General features: G+C 26.4%; 1 protein-coding gene across 1 annotated transcript in view; it reads right to left on the reverse strand.

Annotated features, from left to right (window-relative positions):
• The window catches only part of LOC117175374 (GTP-binding protein RAD-like), a 256,115-nt gene that overhangs the window by 64,568 nt on the left and 171,632 nt on the right, over nt 1-19,915 (reverse strand). Inside the window, exon 5 of the mRNA XM_033365083.1 lies at nt 13,456-13,619. Coding sequence (XP_033220974.1) covers nt 13,456-13,619 — 164 coding nt within the window. The remainder of the gene's footprint in view (nt 1-13,455; nt 13,620-19,915) is intronic.

The raw sequence follows: 19,915 nt of genomic DNA on the forward strand, positions 1-19,915 counted from the left end.
TTTTTTTTAAATGAAAGCTAATAAAATTTCGCATTGAGCGCTCGCGAAAGTGGAAGGAAATGCACCTTTTTCGTACAAAAATATTCAGAGCCTTCAATTTTTGTGCGATTTTGAATTTCAAAAAATTAAAGTTCATTAAATTTTGAAGAACTTGACGTTCCGAACTTTTATCTCCTCTATTTGTTTATTAATAATTTTTTTCACTTAAAGTATAGAAAAACTGAAATTTTGTCCCTAACAATTTTTATGCTTTAATAACTGATTATGTCAACTTCATATTGTCTTAAATGAATGAAATTTGTTCATTATTCCATTTATTTGATATAAACAAATTCTATGAAGAAATTAGCAAATAGTCTTATTATCAGCAAAAAAAAATTTGGTTTGCTAAAAGTGCTTCATATTAATGTGGTTATGACATTTCATTATAAAAATAATTGAAAAGTTTATAATAAACATTGTTATAAAAAAACGTTGTGGCAAAATATTAAAATTTGAGATTTTTTCAAATTGTAATTTCCTTCAATTTGACTATTTTTCAGCATTTAAACTTGCTATTTATTTTGTAATAATATGTTAATAACACAATATTGACCCTTTTGGACAACAAAAAAATATAAAAAAGTTGGTCAAATTTCCAAGTCTGGACAAAGTATGCTAAAATATTAAAAAATATATTCGCATATTTTAAAGTATAACTCAGGGATTCCAACCATAGAACCCGCCTCCAAGATTTGGCGATGAGTCTGGGCAATCTTTGGTCTGGGTCAATGATGACTAAACCATTCTAAGGTATTCCCATGTATTCCTGAATATTCCAAAGTAATCCAAAATATTTAAAAATATTTTCGCATATTTTAAAGTATAAATCTCATGTATTCTTAAATATTCCAAAGTATTCCAAAACATTTACAAATATTTTCGCATATTTCAAATTATAACTCGGCGATTTCAACGATAGAGACCGCCTTCAAGATTTGGCGATGAGTCTGGGTCAATGATGACTAAACCATTCTGTATTCCTGAACCATTCTGTATTTCTGAATATTTCAAAGTATTCCAAAATATTTAAAAATATTTTCGCATATTCTAAAGCATAACCCAAGTATTCTGACCATAGATCTCATTTCCAAAATTTAGCGATGAGCTTGAGTCAGTGGCGACTGAACCAGTCTTCGGTGTTCTCATGTATTCCTAAATATTCCGAAGTATTCCGAAATATTTACAAACACATTCGCATATTTTAAAGTATAACTCGACGATTCCAACGATAGAGACCGCATTCAAGATTTGGCGATGAGCCTGAGTCAATTGCGACGGAACCATTCTAAGGTATTCCCATGTATTCCTAAATATTCCAAAGTATTCCAAAATATTTAAAAATATTTTCGCATATTTTAAAGCATAACCCAAGTATTCTGAACATAGATCCCATTTCCAAAATTTAGCGATGAGCCGGAGTCAGTGGCGACTGAACCAGTCTTCGGTGTTCTCGTGTATTCCTAATATTCCGAAGTATTCCGAAATATTTACAAATACATTCGCATATTTTAAAGTATAACTCGACGATCTCAACGATAGAGACCGCATCCAAAATTTAGCGATGAGCCTGAGTCAGTGGCGACTAAACCAGTCTTCGGTGTTCTCATGTATTCCTAAATATTCCGAAGTATTCCGAAATATTTACAAATACATTCGCATATTTTAAAGTATAACTCGACGATTCCAACGATAGAGACCGCATTTCAGATTTGGCGATGAACCTGGGTCAATGTTGACTCTAACATTCCAAGGTATTCCCATGTCTTTCTGAGTTTTCCGAAGAATTCGAAAGCATTTCAAATATTTTTGCAGATTTTAAAGTATAACTCGGGAATTCCAACGATAGAGCCGGCATCCAAGATTTGGCGATGAGCCTGGGTCAATGGTGAGTGAACCATTCTAAGGTATTCCCATGTATTCCAAAAAATTCAAAAGTATTCCAAAATATTTAAAAATATTTTCGCATATTTTAAAGTATAACTCGGCGATTCGAATGATAAAGACAGCATCCAAGATTTGGCGATGAGCCTGGGTCAATGGCCACGGAACCATTCTAAGGTACTCCCATGTATTGATAAATATTCCAAAGTGTTCCAAAATATTTAGAAATATTTTCGCATATTTTAAAGCATAACTCAAGTATTCTGACCATAAAACCCATTTCCAAATTTTAGCCATGAGCCTGGGTCAGTGGCGTCTCTAACATTCTAAGTTTTTCCTATTTTTACCTGAGTTTTCCGGAGAATTTGAAAGTATTTTCAAATATTTTTGCAGATTTTAAAGTATAAATCGGGAATTCCAACAATAGAGCCGGCATCCAAGATTTGGCGATGAGCCTGGGTCAGTGGCAACTGAACCATTCTAAGGTATTTCCATGTAATCCTAGATGTTCCGAAGTATGCCTAAATATTAAAAAACATTTTTGCATATTTTAAAGTAAAACCCGGGAATTCTGACCATAGAACCCGTTTTCAAAATGTAGTGATGAGTCTGGGTCAGTGGCGACTTAAACATTCTTGGCTATTATTATGTATTTATAAATATTCTGAACTATTCTGGAATATTTTTGAATATTTGCGCAAACTTCACACTCTTTCTAATTCTCTTTCCCCCTCCAAAACTCGCAAAAAATGAATGTTTAGAATTATCATTGGGACTAATTTGACTTCCATAAATTCGAAACTATGGCAGGTATTTTAATTGAATCAAACATTGGACTATTTTGCTATTTCTTATCCTATTTATTATTTCTTGTTAGAAAATTAATCTTCTTTATTGAAACTCATCTTTTTGGTTGAAAATTGTACTACTTGGTTAAAGCTTAAATTCTTTTGTTAAAAAATCATTTTTCAGGTCTAGCTTTATTATTTTAGTTTAAAACTTACCTGTTTAATTAAAAAATAAAATTTGTTTTGATTATAAATTAATCAATTTTTATTTTTGGAAAAAAATTGAAAAACGACTTTTTGGTTAAACTTTTTTTTAGATTTCAACAATCAATTTTGGACTTCAAAGCTTAACAGTGTGGTAACATTTTTTCCTTTCTTGACCAAAATAAGGTTTTTGGTTAAAAATTTGACTATTTTGTTAAAATTTTGCTTTTATAGTTGAATTCATGCCTTTTTATTTAAAATTAATATCTATTATTGGTTAAAATATTATCTTTAAAATTTTTCCTTGCAAATTCATATATTTTTATTAAGAACTGAACTATTTTGTTCATACTTCGTTTTTTGTTTTTCGAAAATTAATTTTTGGACGCAAAATTTAACTATTTCATTTTTATTGAAAGTTTATGTTTCTCAGTTGAAAATTCAACTATTCTTTAAATGTATCTATTTGGCAAGTAATCAGTTCTAACTGCTTTCATGGTTAAATCATCGGTTTCTTTTAAATAGTTGAAATATTTTGTTGAAAAATTCCTCAGGCTTTTATTTGAAAGTAAATTTTGTTACCAGAAAATTAAACTATCACATTTTTATTACAATTCTATATTTTATAGTTGAATATTTAATTATTTTGTTGAAAATGAGTCTATTTTGTTGAAAAATTATTCTTTTTTGGTGAAAAATAAACTTCTTAGTTAAAAATTAATCTATTTAATGAAACATTAAACTCTTTTGTTAAGAATTCTTTTCTGTTTTTATATAAAGCAAACTTTTCAAGTGAGAATTTATTAATTCATATTTTGGTTAAAAATGTATCTTTTCAAGTTAAAAATTCAACTATTTGGATATAAATTTATCCTGCTTATTTAAAAATTCAATTAATTGCAAAAAAAATCATCTCCTTGTTTACAAATTTATGTATTTTGTTGAAATTTGTTTTTTTTTGTAGAAAATTAATCTTCATTGAAAATTCATTTTTTTGGTTTAAAATTTTCTTTTTTTTTCTTTGGCGGCGCATGTGAGTATTTAGTTCAAACTTTTTTCATAGTTAAATTACAATTTTTAAATCAAAATTAAACTATTTTATTCACAATTTTCTTGGTTTTTGTTTGAAAATAAATTTTTTAACGGATAATTAAAGTATTCTATTTTCATTAAAATTCGATAATTTTTAGTTATAAATTCAATTATTTAGTTTATAACTGATATTCTTAATTGCAAATTTAACTACATGGTTGAAAATCTCTAATTTTAGTTAAATATCAATTATTTTGCTAAAAATTCATCTACATATTTTGTTAAAAATTCTTTTTTTGTAGAAAATAATCTTCTTGGCTAAGAATTTATCTCTTCAATTGAACATTGAATTCTTTTTTTAAGCACTCTTATTTGTTTTTGTTTAAAATAAATTGTTTAAGTGAGAATTTATCAATTCATGCTTTGGTTAAAAATATATCACTTTTCGAGTTAAAAATTCAATTATTTTGATAGAAATTTATTCTTTTTAGCTAAAATTTTAATAAATTGCTATAAAGTTTATCTTTGCAGTTGAAATTTCATTTATGACTTGAAAAATTCATGCATTTTCTAAACAATTTGCCTTTTTGGTAGAAAATTAATCTTCTTCATTGATCATACATTTTTTAATTTTAATTTAAAATTCAACTACTCGGTTAAAAATTAACTTTTTGATTAAAAATCAACTTTTTGATTGAAAATTGTATATTTTTAGGATGAAAAATCTTTTTGGCTTGAATTATTAACATGATGGTGGCACTTTTGTCTTTCTTGACGAAAAATCTCTTTTGGTTAAAAATTTAACTATTTTTCTGAAAACTTGTCTCTTAAGGTCGATTACTGGTTAGAAATTCAACTTTTTTCTTTAAAATTCATTGTTTTATGTAAAAAATTAATTTCTCAAGCGAAAAATTTCACGTTTGCATTCTTACTAAAACTTATTCTTTTTTAGTTGAGATTTAAAAATTTAGTTGGAAATTCATTTTTTTTATTACAAATCCAACTATTAGGTTGAGTATTCATGTATCTTTTTGGAAGTTTATCCTTTTAGATAAAGAATTAATCTTTGTTGGCTAAAAAATCATTTCATTGGTTAAACGTTGAACTATTTTGATTGAAAATTCTTCTTTCTTTCTTTCTAAAACTAATTTTGTATAGTGAAAATTCAACTATTCTATTTTTTCTTGAAAAACTATGTCTTGTTGAAAATTCAACTATTTGATTAAAACTTTCTTTTTCGTGATTCAATTCAACTGTTTTTAATTTAAAATTACAATTTTGTTGTTAAAATATAAATTTCTACATTTTTCGTTAAGAATTCATCTTTTTTGGTTGAAAATCACCTTTATTGATAGAAAATAATCTTTTTTTATTAATAATTCATTTCTTCGGTTAAACATCGCACTATTTGGTTTCGAATTCTTGTTTTTTCGTAAAAACTACATGTTTATTGTATTTTTTTCATTAAAAATGTAACTAGTTAGTTGGATCTTTTTCAGTTCAAAAATCCACTATATGGACAAAGATTTCTCTTTTTTACTTTGAAATTTATGTATTTGGTTTCAAGAAAGAAAAGAAATGTCCAGGGCCAAACTTATGACTATCTTCCATCATAAAAAAAATATATAACAAATTTCCCTCGACTGATATGATTGAAGTTTTGTAAACATTATTTTTATATCTTAAAAAGATAATTATTCTGATCTGGAGTTAATAATCAAAATAATATGCATATTTTGATATTACGCGATTTACTGTGTTTTAAAAAATCAAAATTTCAAATTTCAATTGTATTATGATTTCTCTTTTCTGATGGAAACTTATTTTTTTCTAACGATCCTTTTTAATTAATTTTCCTTTCATGACAAATGTGACTGTCATGAATAAAAAATTCGCAACTTCAGAAATTTAAAAAAATATTTCTAAATTAAGTTTTTAATCTCTTTCCATTTCTTAAAGGCTTTTGAATCACAAATACGAGCATCTGGAAATTATCATACAGAAGGGTCTAAAGAGGGCGAAATTCTGCCAACTCGGCATTTCATCATGGTGATCTGACAAAGTTAGCAGCACCGACTAAATGCAAATGAGTTCATCGATAAAGGCGACAAGGGCTTGGCAAATTTTCCTAAGAGAACTCTTTTGAAAAGTGATGATTTCTTTCACCTCATCCAAAAATCACTAATAAAGCTTTCATGATTATGATTTAAAAATCTTCAAAAATTCAACTCGTTTTCAGAATTTTGATAATATTCCTGGTTAAAACATTTTTACAAGAAAATAGAAAAAACGAAGACCATTTTTATAGAATTCAATATATTTAAATTAAAAATTAAAAATTTCAATCAAAGATGGTCTGTACGGTTTCTAATATATTTTCTAAAAACTAAAAAACGGCTACGAATGTACTCTATTTTCTAATTCTATTTACTGTTGCTTTTTCATCAAGAATAATTAACTGGAAGGAAGTTTAATTTGGTTTATTCTGAATTTCATACAGTTGTAAAAAATAAGACGATCAATCACATTGTTACTTGTTAAGGAATTTCATGCATTTCTAAAACTTAAGACGATCAATCACATAATCACATGTTTTATTAATTTCAAGCAGCTTTAAAACATAGGACGATAAATTACACTGTTAATTGTTTCTTAATGGTATATAGTTCTAGAACATAAGACGATGACTCACATTATTACTTGTTTATGAATTTCATAGAATTTTAAAACATAAGACGAACCACCATACTGTCCTTTGTTTATTTATTTCACGCGGTAATGAAACATACGACGATCACTCACATTATTACTTGTTTATGAATTTTATAGAATTCTAAAACATAAGAAGAACAACCACACTGTCCTTTGTTTATTTATTTTATACAGTTATAAAACATAAAACGATCTTTCACATTGTTACTTGTTTATGCATTTGACACCGTTCTAAAAAATAATTCGATCAGTTACAATCTCATTGGCTTCTATATTTCATGCAGTTCTAAAACATATGACGATCAATCACATTGTAATTTGCTTCTGAAATTTATACAGTTTTAAATCATAAGACGATCACTCACATTTTATTCGTTTCTGAATTGCATACAGTTGTGAAACATAAGGTAAGTTATGTTTCAGAACTGTTCGTTTCTGAATTGCATACAGTTGTGAAACATAAGGTAAGTTATGTTTCAGAACTGTATGAAATTCAGAAACGAATGAAATGTGAGTGATCGTCTTCTGCTTCAAAACTGCATGAAAGTCGAATTTGAAGATTTTTATAAATATCCGGAAATATATTAAATTTTTGGTCATTCATGGTAACTTACAACAAATTTCCCAAAATTCACTTTAAAAATGGCTATAAATTTTCGGAAATTAAAAATTTTTTTTGGTAATTTCATGGTAATATCACAGGCAATTTATTATAATATAAGATACATTACTCAAAATTCAAATAAAAAAATTCTATAAATTCCCGGCAATTTTAATACATTTCCAGGACTTTCGGGAAATTTTTAGTACTCAGTACTTTTTACTCCCTAGGGAATAAAAAGCAGATCTTTAGCCCCGCTTCATAGGCGTCGAAAAAATTTGTGCAAAAATATTATGTAGCAAATATTACAAACAATATTATCAATACCAAATCTGGTGAGTAAATTATTTCTGTACACAATCTCATAATTAAAAACATAACCTACTAACGTATCAATAGGTTGTTTTTTGTGGCAGTCAATGTTGTTTTGTTTATTTGTTTTATAGTAACTAATTCAACAATGATCGACTAACAAATTGCCAAATAGTTTAATTAAACTACAGAAGATAAATTTTAAAAAAAGTTGAATTCTTAATTTAAATGATGAGTTTTCAACAAACAGGATTCGATTTCTCTCAGAATGGACAATTTTTTAATTTAAAAAATCAATTTCCTACCAATTTAATCCAAATGATTGAATTTTTAACCAATAATACAATTTTTTAACCAAGGAGATATGTTTTATATGAAATAAGACACATTTTTAACTGAAGAAGTATGTTTTTACCCCCATAGTTGAATTTTCAATTAGAAAAGAGAAATTTTTAACCAAATGGGTAAATTTTCAAATAAAAAAAAAAGTTTACAACCAATAACTGAATATTTAAATTTTCAGATAAAAATATAAATTAAAAACAACATGAAAAAATTAGAATTTGCAAAAGAATAGTTTAATATGTAACGAAAAGGTTTAACTTTGCACCATAGTTCAATTTTGTATTGAGAGTATGAATATTTTACTAAATTATTGAATTTTCAAGCTGAAATGTTGAATTTTCTACAAAACAGAGGAGTTTTCAACAAAATTTAATTTACGACCAAATATTAAAATTTTTAAATAGATCAATAAATCTTTAACCAAAAAAATAAATTTTTGAGAAAGTAGTTGAAGAAAGTTGAACAATTTTCATAAATTTTTAACTAGAATAGATCAATTTGTAACACAAAATAAAAGAGTTTTTTTTCAGTTGAGAAGTTTGTTTTTGAACCAATAAGATTATTTTGTAAAAAAATCTAAATTAACAACAAAATACATAAATTTCCAACCAAGTACTTGAATTTTTAATTAAAAATGATGAATTTTCAACTAAAAATTCGAAAGTCAAACTTCAAAAGATAAATATGTATCTAAAAATGGGAAAGTTAAACTTTCAATTGAAAAAATTAACTTTCAATCAAAAATGAAATAAGTTTTCAACATATTAGTTGAACTTTCAACCAAAAAGATAAATTGTGAAACAAAATTATGAACTTACAACAAAAAAGTTAATTTTCAACCAAACAGTTTCATTTTACCAAATTTTTAAATCTATAAGCTGAAAACAAGAGTTTTTGGTAACATCAAAAAATGAATTTTATGAAAAAACTGGAATAAACTGCAAAAAAAAAAATCTTTACAAGATTTGAAATACGTTTCAAATACATTTAAGTACTTATCATGTATTACATTTTTCAATTCGATTCTACTTATTGCAAAAAAAAATAAAATTTCTAAGTTTGAAAGTAACAGAGGATTATGTACTTATTTCATTTACTTGGATATTTATTTTTTGAATGTTGAAATGAGAGGAATTTTCTTTCGTTTTTGAAAACTATAATTTTTTCAATAAAATATATTTATACAATTTGATTTAATTTTTGAACGCTTGGTTAAATAAATAAATATTAAGTCTATTTTATTTTCGAAATGTTCATTTTAATTTAATAAATACATGAATATTTAATATTTATTAATGCTTTCAATACATTTTTAACTTGGATTCAGGATTCACAGCGTGACAGGTGCCCGTTCCAAATAGGAGACATTTCCTGTCGAACACAGTGGGGAAAAAATGACTTTTTTGGTTCAAAATACGATTCCGGCTAAACCTGCTGACCGATTTGGATGTTTTTTTTAAAGCTGATAAAATGTCAAAGAAAGTCTTCGAGCCTGGTTTTTAATTTATTTTTTCAATTTTTTATAAATAAATAAATATGACGAAAAAAATTAAAATTTCTTCTATTTGACGTTCCCGGTGCTCGTCAATAATAAGAAAATTGTTGCAACTGCCGACATTTCATAGATTTAATACATTATAGAAAGATATTCTATCATGATACAAGGAACCAAAAAATTGGTTATAAACAAATTATTTGTTTGAAATGTGTTTTCTATAATTTTAAATAATTTAACTTCTTTTAAAGTTATATTGCAAGAAATTCGAATGGAAACAATATTTCAGGACTTCTGTAATTAGCATATTAAGCAATTTCTTTTAAACCAGAAATGTTCAAAAAATTTTAAATATTAAATTATTATGTAGTTTATAAATTTACCATACAGGGAAAATAGAAAATAACAGTCTTATGTCAAATTCGTGCTAAAAACGGTATTTCAAAAAATGTTTTTAACACTAATTAATTATATTTAATAATTACACAAGCTTTAAAGTATGATTAACTAATTTTCAATCGTTTCAAAAATGATTTTTTATTCAAACCATTTTTTTTCGTTTCTAAATTGTGAAAAACTATTATTTTTCAGGATAAATAATAGAGTTGATAAATTGTGAGAATGATATTTTTTGCAAAACATATATGGTAACTATTCAAAACATTTTTATTTGTTTAAAACATTTTTCGTGTGATTTATGAATTGTTTTATTAATTCCAGAAAATAATGCATTTATGCGATTTACATGGGTGAAGTTGTTTGAATAAATCTAAATTGTTTAAATAATTGCTAAAGTTTATAAAAGCATGCTTTTCTCACTATTTGTTAATTGTTTAATTTTTTTAGAAAATAATAACTTTTTACGAATTAAAGGAGGAAAATTGTTAAAAAATTATGAAATATCTTACACAAGAAATATAATTCTTGAAATTTTATCACTACATCATTTTTTTCACGATTTAAAGTAAGTACTTTATCGGATACAAATAATTCGAAAATTTTTTTAAAAAATATTTTCTGCAGCATGAACTTTACATAAAGCTGCTAGTTTAAATTTTCTGCATTTTAAAAGTCCTGGAAATAATTTTAACCGATTTGAGAAAAGAAAATTTTTTGATCTAGAAGATCAAAAAGTTTTTTTAGGTATAAAAATCGATACGCTCGATTTATCGAGCGTATCGCCCAAATGTTTTGTTAGACGAAAATGTTAAAAGTCACAAAATTATTTTTTTTTAAATATATGCTTATAGAGAATGACCAGGCGGAACTTCTTTCTATTTTCTGTTTATTTTTTATTTTTCAAAAGATAAGTCTTTTCAATAATACGCATGAAAAGCTGAAGAAAATTATTTCACAAATTCAATTACTTTTTAAGAAATAAATCTTCCTAAGTTGGAAAAATAATATTGGAACTGATTGAAACTTCCATGTACACCGTTTCGGCTTTCTTCTAAAATTGAGTTCTGGACAAGAAGGCGACAGGCGCTCGAGAACGAGTAAAAGTATTGTGCAGGCTGTGACGTCATGTATCAAAAGTGAAATTTGAAAAAACAAAAAATATAGTTAGATAGCTCTTGAAAAATGAACCTCAGTCTCCATTTACAGTTTTTCTCTCGGGCTGCAAATTTTCCAGTAAATAAATAAAAACTACCTTTCTTTAATTGAAAAAAACATGTTTTTTCACATTCAACTCGCTGTAAGTAATTCGTTTATCAACGAATTAACAACTTTCTTTTTGAGTTTTATTCGTGACACTCTAGCGGTGGCTACAGTTTCCAAGAAGGGTCAAAAGTTAATTTCTAATGTTTTTTTTTTTAATCCGAATAAAAAACCACGTTTTTAGACTTTCACATTAAAAAAGTGAGCGAGGAAGTTTGAGCTACGACAAACCTTAAGCGAACGAATTTTCCGCAATTGCATTGGCCAACTTTTTGGAAAATCTCAATTCGATTTGATTTTTAGTTCCATAATTACAGCGAGTTTATTACGAGCTCGCGACGCGACACCACAGGATTTTGCAGGGGGCGCCGCCGGAACGCTGACTAGCGCGAGCGAGTGGACAAAGCAAAGGATGGGTAAGGACGATGTTTCACGACCCAGAAGTTAGCTATGCATATAGATTTGAAAATTCGACCTCGAATAAAAAAAGAAATCATAGACATAGCCAAAAACTAAAACCACCGCTGGAATCGTCTGAGCCATATCTCTAGGTGTTTTTTCACTTTTTACATAAAGTCATTTTTTAAACAATTACGTTGTTAATTAACATATATCCTTCATTATGAAAAAAACCAAAAGTTCTAAAGAAAAAGTGATGATAGTTCTGAATTCTCCTCGGTAACATCTCCAGGTGTTTTTTTCATTTTAAAAAAAATTAATTATTTAAACAATTATATTGTTTAAGTAACAATAATTTTCAATTTTTTTTTTCATTTATGATACTTTAGAGTATGTTATTTTTGACTTAACAACTCTGAATTGTTTACCACAATTGTTAAATGAATTTTAAAAAATTAGAAACAATATAATTGTTTAAATAATTGATTTTTTTTTAAATGAAAAAACACCTGGAGATATTGCCGAGGAGAATCCAGAACTATCTTCACTTTTTCTTTAGGAGTTTTGTTTTTTTTTATAGTGGAGGATAAATAATCAAATCCATATGCGCCATGGGATATCGTAAAGCTGTGTGCGTAGAGAGGGCAAAAACAATGTTTAAACTAACTTTTTTGCATTGTTTGAAATTTTTTTTATTCATGACACTTCAAGGTATGTTATTTTTCACTTAACAACTCTGAATTGTTTACCACAATTTTTAAATAAGGTTTTAAAAATTATAAGCAATATAATTGTTTAAATAATTAACTTTTTCAAAAAATGAAAAAAAAAACCTGGAGATATTGCCGAGGAGAATCCAGAACTATCTTCGCTTCTTCTTTAGGACCTTTGTTTTTTTTCATAATGAAGGATATATGTTAATTAACAACGTAATTGTTTAAAAAATGATTTTTTGAAAAAAGTGAAAAAAAAACACCTAGAGATATGGCTCAAACGATTCCAGCGGTGTTTTTAGTTTTTGGCTATGTCTATTATTTTATTTTTTATTCGAGTTCGAATTTTCAAATCTATATGCATAGCTAACTTCTGGGTCGTCGATGTTTCAGGCTTCAGGCGGCGTCCCCTGAAAAATCCTGTGGTGTCGCGTCGCGAGCTCGTACTAAACTCGCTGTAATTATGGAACTAAAAATCAAATCGAATTGAGATTTTTCAAAAAGTTGGCCAATACATTGGCGGAAAATTCGTTCGCTAGAATTTTGTCGTAGCTCAAACTTCCTTGCTCACTTTTTTAATGTGAAAGTCTAAAAACGTGGTTTTTCATTCGGATTAAAAAAAACATTAGAAATTAACTTTTGACCCCTTTTGGACACTGCAGCCTCCGCTAGAGTGTCACGAATAAAACTCAAAAAGAAATTTGTTAATTAGTGGATAAAAGAATTATAATTATGGCGAGTTTAATGTGAAAAAACATGTTTTTTTCAATTAAAAAAATGTCAGTTTTTATTTATTTACTGGAAAATTTGGAGCCCGAGAGAAAAACTGTAAATGGAGACTCAGGTTCATTTTTCAAGAGTTATCTGAGTATATTTTTGGTTTTTTCGAAAAAATTTGACATTCGAAAAAGATTAATTTTCTGACTTTCAACATTTTCGTCTAACGTATCCAAGTATCCGACTCATGTTTACGCACTCGCCTGCCGCTCTTATTAATAACATACACTAACCGAAAAAGACCCACTTTTTTCCCTTGGTGCATAATATTCTATTTTTAGAAACCCCATTCTGGCCTCATCCAGAATCTGCAAGTCTATAAAAAGCGATTGTCAGCAAAATAAAAAAGGGTCGAGTGTCATTTAATTCCACTGAAAATCGGATGTAACGACCCCCTTTTATGACAGTTCTTATAAATCGATTTTGTAAATAATTATAAGTTTGAAAGTGAATAAAATAAAGAAGATAAAAGGTAATTTTGTTAGTAAAACTTACCGAGTGAAGCGTCATAGGCGCAAATGTAATCGCTCGTTGTGAATTGAACGGTGAGGGCGGTTTTCCCAACCCCTGATGCACCGAGCATGCCCACCTTGTAAGAGGGTACTTGCCCGCTACTTGACTCCTCTTCCCCTTCCATTCCAGAAAGTTGTGAAGCTGAACTGCAGGAAAAAGCAGAAAATCGCCTTGTAAAATGTCACGTCGAGATTATTTTATGGGTCAATAATAGAGAGCCAAGATGTTCCTAAGTGCAGGAATATCCTCAGAATTCTACTTTCCGGACCTAAAATAACTCGACTGAATAGCAATTGTCTATAATTATAATAATAATAAATATTGATAAAAAAAACTTCAGTGGCTCAGGCGGTAAGGTATTTGGTCTTTACGTTAGAGGTTTGGGGTTCAATCCCTGAGCCGGTAGATCTCGAATTTTTTTTATTCTTTTCTACTGAGGTTCTGGTGGTTCGGATCCCACCTTAAGCACTTAAGCCCTGTGACGACAGAAAAAAACAACTATAACAAAAATTGAAATAATTTTTATAACACCGAATTACTATTTAACATAATTTGTATTATTCGTTTAAAAATCACAGGGCCTCATACCAGGAAAAACTAAATTTATGTGAGGGGTCATCCATAAACTATGTTATCAATTTTAGGATTTAAATTTTTAATAAAAAATAATGAAGGATGACTTTTCAGAAAAGACGGATGACATTTTACCACGAAGAATGAGTCTTTAATCCAGAAAAACGAGTTTTCAACAAAAACTGTTAAATTTTTTACCAAACAGGATGACTCAACAAAATAGTTGAATATAAAAAATACAAAGGTGAATTTAAAAAAAAAAACTGGAATTTTTAATCATGAACGATAAAATTTTAAACAAATAGTTCAATTTTTAACAAAAAAATATAAGTTAAGCAAACAAATTTATAACAAGTTAAATTAAAATAAAAAACACAAATTTTGAATAAAACATTCACACAAGAAAAAGAATTTTCAACAAAAGACATAAATCTTCTATCCGAAATTATGATTTTTTCACCAAAAAGTTAATTTTATAATAAATGGTTAATTTTTCTAATGATTACTTTAATTTTTAACCAAATGGTTACATTTTCTGCAAAAATAGTTTAATTTTGATTAAAATAATTGAATTCCTTACTAAAAAATATAAGTTATCAACCAGAAATGGAATGGTTACAATTTGAGTTTGAAAATTAATGTCAAACAAAAAAAAACCTAATTTTTAACTGGTTGAATTTAACTAACAAAGATGAAGTTTTCTCAAAACATTCAATTTTTCAGCAAAAATGGCGATTTTTTAAACAAAAAGATTAAGTTTCCATTAAAAAAAAAATTTCAACAAAAAACATGAATTTTTCACAAAACCGTTGAATTTTTCACCTGAGATTATGAATTTTTAACATTAATCTTTTAAATTTAATTAATTTAAATTAATTAATTTAATTTTAATTTTCAACTGAAGAAAAGTTTTAAACTGATAATAGAATTTTTACATTTTTAATTTGAAAAATTAATTTATAAGAAAAAAACAACTAATTTTCGACCTGTCAAATTCAACTAAAAACATATATTTTTAACCAAATATTTGAATCCACAAAACAAACTGAAGTCACAAAACAGTTAAATTCTCAACTCGACAATTATGCATTTTCAACATAAAAGTTCATTTTCTACGAAGTGCTTAATTTTTCAAAATGTATGTTTAAATTTGTAACAAAACAGTTTAATTTTTTACGAAACTAGTTTAACTTTTGACTAACATTTTGAATTTTCATTTAAAAAAAGAGGTTCTTAATAAAATTAGAATATTCACATTTTTAGTTTAGAAAATTAATTTTTATAAAAAAAAACTTATTTTCAAAAAATATATAAATTTCCAACTAAAAAACAAAGTTTTAAACGCAAAATAGAATAGTTACATTTTTAGGTCGAAAAACTAATTTTCAAGAAAAAATAATAACTTTCAACCTGTTTAATTTAAATAAAAGACACAAATTTAAAAAAAAATAGTTGGATTTTCAACAAAAATAAAAATTTTTTAGGCAAAAAGATTAAGTTCATTCAAAAAGACGAATTTTTAAAAAAAGACATACATTTTTCACAAAACAGGTAAATTCTCCACGAGAAAATTATAAATTTTTAACACAAAAGTTAATTTTTTACGCAGTGGTTAATTTTTCAAAAGGTATGTTTAATTTATAACAAAATATTTTACTTTTTACGAAAATAGTTTAATTTTGAACAAAAACTTTCAATTTTTAACTAAAAAAAAGATTTTAAATAAAAATAGGATGTTTACAAAAATTTAACGAGAAATAAAAGAGTTACATTTTTAGTTTAAAAAATTAATCTTCAAGCAAGAAATTATTTTTAACCAGTTTAATTCAAATAGGAAACACAAATTTTAAACAAAATAGTTGAATGTTCAACAGAAGTAACGATTTTTAAATAAAGAGAAAAACATGAATTTGTAACAAAATGAATTTTCAACATAAATGGTAATTTTCTATCAAGTGGTTAATTTTCTACCAAGTGAATAATTTATAAATAGTCAGTTAAATTTCTAAACAAATAAATGAATTTTCTATGAAAATAGTTCAATTTTCACAAAAGATTTGAATTTTCAACTAAAAAAAAAGTTTTTTAACTAAAAAGAGAATAGTTATGTTTTTAGTTTGAAAAATTAACTTACAAGAAAAAACCCTCATTTTCAACTTGTTGAATTTAACTAAAAAAATACTATTTTTTAAAGGAATTAGTTAAATTCTTAATTAAAGTTATGATTTTTCATAGAAAAAGATTAATTTTCCACTAAAAAAAGGAATTTTCAGCAAAATGCATACATTTTTCAAAAAAACACTTGACTTTTTCACCCGATCGAAAATATTGGAATTTTTCACCAAAATAGTTGCATTTTTAAACAAATAATTAAATTTTTATTTAAATAAAAAAAGTATAACTTAAAATAATAAATAGTTAAATTTCGAACGTAAGCAAAGGGATGAATTTTCAACTTAGAAGATTAAGTTTCCAGTTGAAAATGAATGGGTTTTTTCTTAAAAATTAATGTTTCAAACTAAAAACATAACTATTCTATTTTTAGTTAAGAACTCTTTTTTCAGTTGAAAATTCAAATATTTGGTTGCAAATTAAACTGCTTTCCTAGATAATTCATCTTTTTTAATTATAAATTAACCTAATTATTTTTATAAAGAATGCTTGGATCTATTTTCTTAAAACTTTGTGTTTTCTATTTAAATGAAATTATTTTAAAATTATTTTTCCCAACTAAAAATGTAACTTTTTTATTTTTAGTTAAAAACTCTTTTTTTCAGTTGAAAATTCAAATATTTGGTTGAAAATTAAACTGCTGCCTTAGAAAATTCTTCTTGTTTAAAAAATCGTTATTTCTATTGAAAATCCATGTCTATTCTTAAAAATTTGTGTTTTCTATTTAAATTAAACTGGTTGAAAATTATTGTTCTTTCTTGAAAATTATTTTTTCTAACTAAAAATGTAACTTTATTATTTTTAGTTAAAAACTCTTTTTTAATTGAAAATGCAAATATTTAGCTGGAAATTAAACTATTTTCCTCGGAAATTCATCTTTTTTAAAAATAAAAATTAATCTAATTATTAAAAAAAATAAATACTTGGAGAAAATTCACTTTTGGGTTGAGAATTATTAATGCTGGGTGAAAAAGTAAAATATTTCGTGAAAAATTCATGTATTTTGTTAGAAATTTAACTTTTTAAGTAAAAACTTAATTTTCTTGTTTAAAAAATCGTTATTTCTATTGAAAATCCATGTATTAACTTAAAAATCGGTGTTTTCTATTTAAATTAAACTAATTGAAAATTATTGCCTTTTCTTGAAAATTATTTTTTCTAACCAAAAATGTAACTTTTCTATTTTTAGTTAAAAACACTTTGTTAGTTGAAAATGCAAATATTTAGCTGAAAATTAAACTATTTTCCTTGAAAATTCATTTTTTTAACTAAAAATTAACCTAAATATTAACAAAATTAAATACTTGGAGAAAATGAACTTTGGTGTTAAGAATTATTAATATCGGGTGAAAAAGTGAACTATTTTTTCAGAAATTCATGTATTTTGTTAAAAACTTAAATTTTTAAGTAATTAAAAATGTCAATATTCTACTATTATTTAAAAAATATTTTATTGGTTGAAAATTCAAAATTTTGGTAAAAAATTAAACTAGATTCGTAGGGAATTCAATTATTTTGTTAAAAATTTAACATACATTTTGAAAAATTAACCATTTCGTAGAAAATGAACTTTTATGTTGAAAGTTCATAATTGCCGAGTTGAAAATTTAACTGTTTTATGAAAAATGTATGTATTTTGTTAAAAATTCGTCTGTTAGAATCTTCTTGTTTAAAAAATTGTTATTTTAATTGAAAATTTAAATATTTTGTTAGAAATACCTGTTTTAGTTGAATTTGACAGGTTGAGAATTACATGTTTTTCCTTAAAAAATTAATTTTGTACACTAAAAATGTAACGATTCTGTTTAAGTTTAAAACTTTTGTTCAGTTGAAAATTTAAATCTTCGGTTTAAATATGTTTGTTTTAAAAATCGTTACTGTTGTTGAAAATTTATCTATTAAAATATGGAAGAATGCGTAAGACGAAAATCGAAGTTTGAGTATTGACTGACGGCAGTCACTGCTCGACCTTCGATTTTCCTCTTACGTATGCCGCCACATTTTTTACGATAACTTGAGAACCGATAGACATTTTTACACTTTCGTGGGTTCATTCTGAAGAGTAGATCATAGGGTTCATTTTGCACAAATTTTAAATTTTTACCATATTTTTTCTAGATTTTACCAGTAGTTAAAACTAAATCTTTAAAATTGTCCAAACCCAGAAATTACAGCGGTATTTTTCACTAAATAACTCAGCTTCTATTAACACAAAATACCTTGAGAAGGGCTTATTGGACGCAATATTTAATAAGATTTTTAATTTAATTTTATAAATTACTTCATCTTATTTTGCGCAAAAATCATACGAAAATTGATTGCATGTTTTTAATCGCTGTTTTTAGGTGTCCTCATACTACTAGACGGTACTGTATGATTATAGCATATTATAGGCTTGCGCCTGAAGGAATAATTCTCTTAATCACAGGGTTTTATTGAGCGTATTTTCTCTAATAATATACTATCCGACGATTATTTTTACCTTACTCCCTAACGAAATAAAATCAATTAAATATGAGTACACGTCAACCGGTAACGTGTACTTGATTACCTTTTTCAAATACTGTGAAACTCTTTTATAACGCCGATTTTGTGGCTGACCTTGAGTGTGAATTAACTCATTGTAGCCCGCTCCGCTTTTGTTTATTCACGCTTGACTGCTCGCCTGAGTGACAACCGCAGACCCCGCGCCCCCCGCGAGTTCCTGTTATACCTACCTACGGCGCGGCTTCATTTCTCGGAGTGGCTATAGAAGGGAGGGCTATTAAAGTGTTTCATTGTAATTGATATTATATTATTGATCAGGGTAATTAATTAATTAATTTCACTTTTCAGCACCGAAATAAGAGTTATAAACAATAATTTAATTTTCTGCTAAATGAATGTTGCACAATATTAGTATAAAATAATAGAAGGTACCAAGGGATGAGTTCTGCACCTAACACTGTAATTAATGTTTTATAATAGGATTTTAACAAATTATATATTTTTCGGTAGAAAATTAAATTGAATTATTTTATTCCAAATAAGCTTTTTTTATTCAAAATTAATTTACACCTAATATTGATGAATAGCATTTATTACAATTTTGTAACTAACTTTGATGATAATCATATTCTTTAAATACTGAACTTTGCATTTTTAAACCACAATTCTTATAAATCAATTTAGAAAAATTTTTGCACATGCATTATAATAATTAATTTTCTTATAGGTAGAAAAGCACACGTAACAAGCTTGTTGTCACTTAGTAAACTCTCCCCTGAAAATCTTAGTCAAGTCTCCCCTTTAAAATATTTCTTTAAAATTGAACTAATAATTATTCTATTTCAAATTACATTGAAATTAGTGGAATTATTTATTAAAAATAACACTTTAAACCAATAAATACTTGAAAACTTATCATGTGGGGTGAAGGTGTTGTGAAAAATGTGGTTTATGGAAGTACGAGGGTAGTTCAATAAGTCCTTAGAATGAAGTATAAAAACAATTTTTTTTGGGTAATTTTTCTTTTATTTTTCAATATAATCTCCTTGGAGCTCTATACACTTGGTCAATCGCTTTTCAAGTTTTTTAATCCTTTAGAAAAGTGCGATTTCGGAAGTTCCTCAAAATAAGCACTTACAGAGGCAATTACGTCTTCGTTGTCTGGAAATCTCTGTCCACCGAGCCATTTTTTCAAGTTTGGAAATAAGAA

This window comes from Belonocnema kinseyi, chromosome 6 (assembly GCF_010883055.1).
Source record: "Belonocnema kinseyi isolate 2016_QV_RU_SX_M_011 chromosome 6, B_treatae_v1, whole genome shotgun sequence".
Taxonomy (NCBI): Eukaryota; Metazoa; Arthropoda; class Insecta; order Hymenoptera; family Cynipidae; genus Belonocnema; species Belonocnema kinseyi.